Raw genomic sequence first — 8,197 nt, forward strand, 5'->3', positions numbered from 1 at the left:
GAGCAAATCTTCAGCCAGTTTGAGAGCATCCTGTTATGCAAGTGCTCTTTGGAGCCATTGGCTTCAGTGAGGACTGAATGTGCCAACATTGCAATGATGAGGTTTCCAATAAGCCTACAGTGTCACAGATTGAACATCTTCTTCCCAGGACAGTTATGTCTAGTTCCCTGCACTGAAGCTGTAGAATTGACTAAACCATACTTTATCACCATTTTTAAGCCTTGGAAGCTTCCTAAGATTGTTATCAATCAGCCGTGAGCCCACATGGAATCTGAGTTGTCTTAACAACACAGCCCCTCACTAATTAAACTTCTGGATTTAAATCCATTACTTCAATACGTGTTGCAAGGTCCTTGTTACAGCAACCTTATGTCCAGCCAAATGAGGTGGGGTTGGCTTGTTCTGGTATTATATTGTAAAGTCAGTCTCAAAGCAATAGCTGTTGCCATCCATGGGCATCTAGCATATCCAAAGTCATCCCTGCACAGCCATCTGCTTCCAACGAAACTTCACAGCAGCTAACGGGGCACAGTGAGGTGCCCTCACTGGTCAGCGATCTGAAAAAGCACAACTGTTGGTGTCAGGAAAACACTGCCAGTGCGATGCAATGGAAGCACTGAAAGTAAAAGTAAAGGATCAACTCCTTGAATAAGTGATTCTGGTGATTTAAAACCTATTAATAAATGGGAGAGTTTACAACTGGTTGTGAAGGAAAGCAGCAACCTACATATTACCCCAATAGACAATGTCATCCGTCTGGCATTTCACACTGGAAGTGATTGGGACTTTGCTGAAACTCCGAGCATGTCCTGCATGCTCAGTTCTCAAGCTCCTGGATAACTATAAAAATGTCCTGATGCTGGCTCAATGAAATGGGGTTCTTATTTTTAAGTTCATTTATTCTTCTTTTCAATTTTAAAGTCTGCAGCTGAGACCCAAAGAGAAAATAAATAGTTGTTATTTATACTGCATACTTCAACTCAACCACCAAACACTTCAGCACAGAAATAGCATGTATTGCATTCATGTCTAATGAATTCATTATACATGGCACCAGCTGACTAATTCTGAGCATAATTACCATGATTTAGATGATGCAGAGGTTTTAAGTGATTTTAATATACGTTCTTGCGTCTCTGTGTTTGATGGAATAGTCAAAACTTAAGAGCACTAAAATCCGGGTCAAGGCATCTGCAGATTTCAGGGACAGCGTGGGACACGACTCTTGAACCTTAGCAGAGGACAGAGTTTGTAAAACTAATATCAAAGTAAAACTGTGCTTAGGATTGTGCAGCACGTGGGCTGTATCAAAAAGTTTGTACATACAAGGCATGGAATGGGTAATCTGAAATAGATTTTTCCGTCTGTCCTTTCCCAACTCCCATCAGAGCTGCACTGTCTGTCTTCATAGAGAGAGACTGTGTTTTCCACTGAAATCACTCACTTTTCAAAGGATTGTCTAATTGTTCTTTTATCATGACAGACGTATTGCAAAACTGGACTGTGCATGGGAGAGCTTCTTCATGCATAATAGTATGTGAAATTAGTATGACCTGGAAACTCAGAAGCCTCTGTCCAGTTTTCGTTGCTGTATTACCTGCACTGACTTCACATATAACTGCACTAATAGAAATAACTCTGCCTGAGTAAAAACAGCCGATGGTCTGAATTAGGGGTTCAAGAAAGTAGATGCTGACAGAGATTTAGAAGATCTAGCTGTGCAATCTTCTGTCCTGCTGTTGTCCCCAGCTCCTTTTCCCCCCTACCGCCCTTCAGAGCAGGGCCAACAGATGGGAACATGTGCCCCGCTTCAGCTCTTGCCGTTCTCAGCCCAACGTATTAAACCAAACCAAGTTTCATGGATCATTTAAGATCATATTGCTTTATAAACTAAGCGAGAGAGAGAGGGTACATGTTACTTTCTCCTGCTTCTGTCATGGCAAAGGCAGAGAGACCTCTAGCAGAAGAGGACACATTAGGGGATCACTTTAAATGCTTGCAATTATTTGCAACCTTTAAGTATGTGGGTCATCCTAGGACACGCAGAAAGAGTCCTACCTTTTCTCAGGCACCCCAAACTTAGGACCCAAGTCAGCAAAGCTATTTGCCACATGCTAAACTTTTACAATGAAGCTTTTAATTTGCAAACACATAAGCCCTTGCATTGGGGGCTTTGCTAAAGTGGGGCCTATTCTGATGAATAAGAGTTAAAAAGTCAGGCTGCATTTTTCACCAATAGCTTATGGTTAGCTCAACTGCCCTGGTAAGTCATATTCCTCCAGTGGAGACACTGGAATAAATCCATCCTAACTTCATTATACAAATCTGTCTGTTGTGAATGGTGTTGCACCCATTTTACATTGGTGTAACAACATCAGGCTCTGATTTATTGCATGACTTTAAAAATTACACTGTTAAATATGTCAGCACTAACAAAAACCTAATTATGGCTGTCATTTAACAGGTACTCTAGGATTAACTCCAAACGCACCTAATAATAACAAAGGTATCCCAGCATGGGCCAATATCACAGCTGTGCCAGTCAGCTTCATGCCGGAGCAAAGGAGTCCTCCTGTGTCTTCTCTGAGCATAAACAGAGGTAAAAGCTACAGTATTTTTCTGCAAAGAAACACCAGACAGCAACACTCATCCCCTAATAAACAAATAAAGGCAATATAACCAAAGTTATTGGGCACTTTGGGAATTTCAGCTTCTGTGACAAAATGCTAAGCCAAATAATGATGGAGTCTGTCGTCCTAATTTTCCTTGTTGAGTTTTCTGAATTGTTGTAAAAGCTATATCTTCATTTAGGGGCTAGTCTGCAAGAGAATAAATCGACTGCTGTGACCAGCTGATGAAGCTGCTTGAGTGCTGTTGCAGAAGACATCAGTGTGAAAGGTCCTCGATGCTTCAGCCCCTGCTGAAGGTCTGAGCAGGGCACAACCATGTGCGTCCCAAATCACACCCACCTCAGTCAAAGTTTTGCAGATCCATCTAGCACCCAAGGATCAAGCTTTTCTTTATAAAATACTGAGTCATTTTGACTTTGAATAGATGAACCTTTAAAAATATGCTCTAAGTTACAAGCATGAGGCTAGTTTAGATCCTCATAGGATCCCAGTGACCCCATCTTCTGCTGCGTGCTTCCCTGGGGCTGAGGCTATTCACTGAGCTCACGTTCAGCTTCTCCAGAGTAGCAGAGCTAATGTAAAGTTACTGCCATTGTAAATGACAGATGAATGCTCTGTGGTAGATAAAAATCTCTGAATGCACTGATGACTGATGGATCTTGTTAATGCTTGGACCTTTGCCACAGTTTAGTGCCTACTTAAACAAACCAGCTGTGAGAACCATCGCCTATAAAAGCAGCGTAACTACAATAACTCTGGGAGCATGCCTGTACGTGGATGTGTGTATTTACATAGCTAGCAAACAAAGAGCTGTCAAACTCCTTCTCAGCATAGCTCAGGGGTTAATCTAAGACTTTGGATAGTCAAAAAACTACTTGGAAAAGAAGGTGAGCAAGGCAAAGTTACGTGTCTATCTTATACTTGTGTTTTGCACTGGAAATTATTTTTGTTCCTGGAAATGTTGATCAGAGCAGGCCTTGGCATCACATTGAGGAAGATCAAGCAGTTGGTGAGAATAAGAAAAAAAGATTGAGAGCTATATTCAAGAGACTCAATATATTTAAAAGATTCAAGACATTCAAAAGCTCCTTCACCCCTTGGAGGGTACCTATGCCACCGTTTCCTGTGAAGACATTCCTGGTCAAGGATCTAGGATTTGTCTAGTACACAGGAAGAGTTAAATACTTGCAAAAGTTGAGGACCACCAGTGAAGGAATGGAAGCTGGCCTGGCTATCCCCAAAGGCAACACAGAGTGCAGGCATGTCTCTGAATGTTGACAGGGAGATGCCAACCACCACCAAATGAGCAAGAGCTGGGCAGTGCTTTGAACTTCAAGACGACGTGGGAGGCTGCTGCCTTCAGAGACTAGTGCAGGTGTTTGTCTCATTTGAGGCCAATTTTAAAGAACATATGACTTTCAGAGGGGCCCGATCCCACCAGGGTGCTAAACATACTGTGAGAACAAGTCCTGGAATGTATTCCTTACCCAACATCAGTTTGGTGGTATGGACTTGTAACACGTCTGAGAGCTTCTTAGTTTGAGAGAGTGATGTCCCGGGAGTGTGTCACTTCTAGAAATAGGCAACAGCTGTGCATGGGAAGGGTTGGACATTGGTTTTGAACAGAGGTGTCACCCAAGTCCTGCTTTCTGTGCCTTAGGTTCTTTCCTGGATCTAGGCCTCAAAGATATGTCCCTGTCTGTCTGGTGTCCAGATGGGTTCTTGACCTCACCTGGAGGCTGGCTTCCATCATGAAAAAATAAAGCTCAGCCTCTAGAACTCCAGGTTGAGTCTATGGCACCCTAGTGAGCAGCTGACCAGTTAAACCAGTAGTTCACTGCACTTGGCGATGCTCCTCAAGCCAATAATGCCATGTCTTTTCCCTAAACAGGGGAAGTATATGGGAGAAAGTGTCTGAGGGGCTTTTGTAAGGATTATCTGAGAACTTCCTTAGCTACTGCAGGGATGGAAAGGACCCTCATCCTACTCTGAGGAGTCCCAAAAAGTGCTTCAAAATCCTCCAAGGAAAGTGTCTCAGACTTTGTGTCCTTTACCTCTAGGGCAGGTACCAGCCTGCTTCTCACACCCATTTGTTTTCTGTATTTCAGTTGACAATGACCCACATTTCATCATACACCTGCCCAAGAGCCAAAGGAACATCTGCTTCAATATCAACTCAGAGCCTGGAAAGATCCTAAACTTGGTTTCTGATCCTGGTACTGGTAAGGGGATAAAACATGGTTTTAAAATACTTCTAAAAACACTTCTCTCAGGTCTGAAAGGTGTTCAGAGGCAGCAGGGGAAATGCCTACAGGGAAGACTGTGTGCTAACAGCAGTGTGGCCAGCAGGTTGGGGGAAGTGGTTATTTCACTCCACATCTGGAGTCCTGTGCCCAGTTGGAGGCTTGCCGATACAAGGAAGATGGTGACAAACTGGATCAAATTCAGTGGTGGCCACCAAGATGACTATGGGGCTGGGGCACAGAATGTACAGGGAGAGGCTGAGACAATTGGGTTTGGTCAATCTTAAGAAGACCCATGGTGAATCTTGTTCCCATCTACAACCACTGAATCAGAAGGTAAAGATGGAGCCTGACACATCTCCAAGATGCATAGCTAAAGGACAAGAGGCAACAGAAACAAGTTGCAACAGGTGAAATTCAGAGTAGGAGTGAGCTATTAGGAAAAACTTTTTCACTGTGAGGATGGCCACATGTTTCTGCTGATCCCATGGTACTCCCTGCCAAGATCAGAACTCCAAGTCTCTAGGTAGTGTTCCAAGATTTAGGTAGCATCTTCTTTTCTGCTCTTCACAGGAGTTGTGGTCAATGGGCAGCTTGTTGGGGCCAAGAAAACAGAGAATAAGAAACTCAACACGTACTTTGGCAAAATCGGGTTTTATTTCAAAAACAAAGGCCTGAAAGTGGAGATCACCACAGAAACGATAACACTGAAAGATGGATCTTATGGCATCACACTGACCTGGTCTGACACGGGGCACATCATTCGGAAACAGTAAGTTGCTGAGAATTTGTTGTCTGCCCTATGGAAACCATTGCAGCACAACATTGGACTGATCCAGCTATGGGTGGGATCCAGGTCACAGGGTGACATATGGGCATGTGAATCTTAGCTAGATGTCTGAGCTCTCATTAAAGTTAATGAAATTAGGCAGTAGGGCCAAGAGAGTGTTTCAGTTGACCAGACACAAGTAGAAAGAGCTGAATTTCTCTCCCTACTACTGACTGCATTAGCTAAGAGCAAGATTCAGATGCCTAAATGCGACCGCCTAATGTTATTTGAGATACCTTCAGGGTTTCTGACGTGATGAGAGACATGGCTTACAACATCCAGGAGACCTTCACCTGCAGATTAACAGCTAGCAGCCATGTTGGACACCCTACAGCACTAGACACCTGTTTAGGCCACGGGATCACTTCCAAAATCTCCATTCATTGTAGCAAGAGCTTAACTTTGTAGGGCAAGATTTGTTTGCCGGACCATGGGCATGAAGGCAACTGCCCTCCTTCTGGCTACCACTTCCAAGGCTGTGAGTTTCTGATGGATCCTCTGTCGTATCTGCTAGCTCCATGCAGTTGTTCTGGAAGCCCAAAAGCATCTCAAGGGACCTGAGAGCTTATTTATGGGCAGTCAAACTGAGCCCTTCCTTTTGTTTCATCTCTGCTAGGCTTCTCATATCTGTGAAGAAAGAAAACAACGTTACTATCACCGTGGGTGAGGAGATGTCCTTCATGATTTTGCTGCACCGTGTGTGGAAGAATCACCCCGTTAACGTTGACTTCTTGGGAATCTACATTCCCCCCGAAAACCAGTTCTCCCCTGCAGCCCACGGACTGATAGGTAAGGGCTGCGGGCTGGGCAGTGGGAATGGCGGGGCACTAGGAAGGGGTTTTGCTTGATCTTTAAGTGAATTTGTTGGTGTCTGTGTACTGATGGAGAAGGTATAAAAATTATTCAAATTGAAAATGGGGGAGATTCCTGTCCTGTCCTGGAAGCCCGAAGGACAGTGTAGAACATCAGGGAGGTTATTCCTTGTCCCAGCTGGGGTGTTTTCAAAACAGGCCTGACCAGACTTGGTGACACTGTGACGGGGCTTTCCTGGCCGGGCTGATCTGCTGCGGGTTGAAAATAAAAAGACTGAAACAAACCCCTCAAAGCTTCTTTCTGAGAAGTCTTCTGCACAAATGTTTGCAATTCAGCTCTCCCTTGAATGACAACCTTTTCCTGGCAATGGTTTAAAACAAAAGCAAGAGCTTTTTGTTCAGAGAGAAAATCAGCCCTCCGAGCCCTGGACCCGCCCAAGGCTCCTTTTAAGATGTGGGAATCCTGAGCAGCAGAGGTTGTTTTCCCAAATACTCTTCGCAGCTCCAGATTGCTTACTTGAGAGAAGTTTTCTGGCTCAAAAGCAGAACTTTCAACCCTCCCTGTGTGGGCGATCCGATAGCGCTGGAGACACGGTGCCCTCTGATCCATGCAGGAGGGGTTTGCCTGCTGCAGCTAGTTTGATTTTTCAAAAGTGCCCGGCAGCAGCTTACACAAGCCTCAAGCTTAGGACAACACAAAGAGCTTTAAACTTCTCTTTGATCAGGTCAGTTTGCCTCTGAACCAGCAGTATATATCCACCACCAAAGACCTGGGCAAGCTCCAGAGAAACAACAAGCCACCATGGAAGTGAAAGGCAACAAGCTCACTGTTACCAGGTAAGAATAATGAGCTTTATTGCTCTCTTTCTAAATCTGACTTCTTTTTCTTTTTAATGATGTCAATGACTGTAGGCTTATTAACTCTCAAGGATCTCACGGGGAAAAAAAATCCTTCTGTTTGCCCTCTGCTAATAAACTGAGTTTAGCAGTTGGCAAAACACTTGGGACAAGTTGGGTTCTTTCCTATTTTTGCATGCACAGTTCCGACCGTATAGCTGCCCAGCATCTGACCTTGCGCAGGCTGCGTAAAATCACCTGTGACCCCCCCACAAAAGGGCCCACGAGGTCATAGAACTGTAAAATTCATCACATTTTTTGGTCGTTTCCACTCTCTGCCTGTGGAAGACACGCATCTTGCCACTTTGGCAGAGCAGCGCCACGAATGAGCAGGATTATCTACATTTTCTTGTCTATCATGCCGTGATTTTCATTATGGGTGGCCTCTTCCTCACAGGGGATTGCAGAAGGACTACAGGACAGACCGCGTGCTGGGGACTGACGTGCAGTGCTGGTTTGTGCACAACAGCGGGAAAGGTTTCATAGACGGCCACTACAAAGATTACCTCGTCCCCCACCTGTACAGCTTTCTGAAGAAACCCTGAATGCTCCAACACAAAACCTGTTTATTACAAAAAAAATTCTTATCTGCTGCTTCATGCCCAAACGACTCTTCGGAACAGTAGCTGTCAGCCTATCAAACCGGATTGACCAAAGGTGACTTCACCACCATTGGCTTTATAAATGATCAGTGTTTCAAAGCAATGTAACTCCCTTTTCTGTTAAAAAAAATAAATCTGTAATAAAGCGACGTGCTGGGCTATCGTAGGTATCTTGCACTTGCTG

General features: G+C 44.3%; 1 protein-coding gene across 1 annotated transcript in view; it reads left to right on the forward strand.

The window, feature by feature from the left end:
* Positions 1-8,179, forward strand: part of ITIH2 (inter-alpha-trypsin inhibitor heavy chain 2) — a 28,564-nt gene extending 20,385 nt beyond the window's left edge. Inside the window, exons 16-21 of the mRNA XM_054818873.1 lie at positions 2,465-2,599; positions 4,739-4,852; positions 5,447-5,645; positions 6,319-6,491; positions 7,240-7,351; positions 7,809-8,179. Of these exons, the coding sequence (XP_054674848.1) occupies positions 2,465-2,599; positions 4,739-4,852; positions 5,447-5,645; positions 6,319-6,491; positions 7,240-7,351; positions 7,809-7,956 (881 nt within the window). The 3' untranslated portion in view covers positions 7,957-8,179. The remainder of the gene's footprint in view (positions 1-2,464; positions 2,600-4,738; positions 4,853-5,446; positions 5,646-6,318; positions 6,492-7,239; positions 7,352-7,808) is intronic.
* Positions 8,180-8,197: the final 18 nt, after the last annotated feature.

This window comes from Grus americana, chromosome 1 (assembly GCF_028858705.1).
Source record: "Grus americana isolate bGruAme1 chromosome 1, bGruAme1.mat, whole genome shotgun sequence".
In the NCBI taxonomy this organism is placed as follows: domain Eukaryota; kingdom Metazoa; phylum Chordata; class Aves; order Gruiformes; family Gruidae; genus Grus; species Grus americana.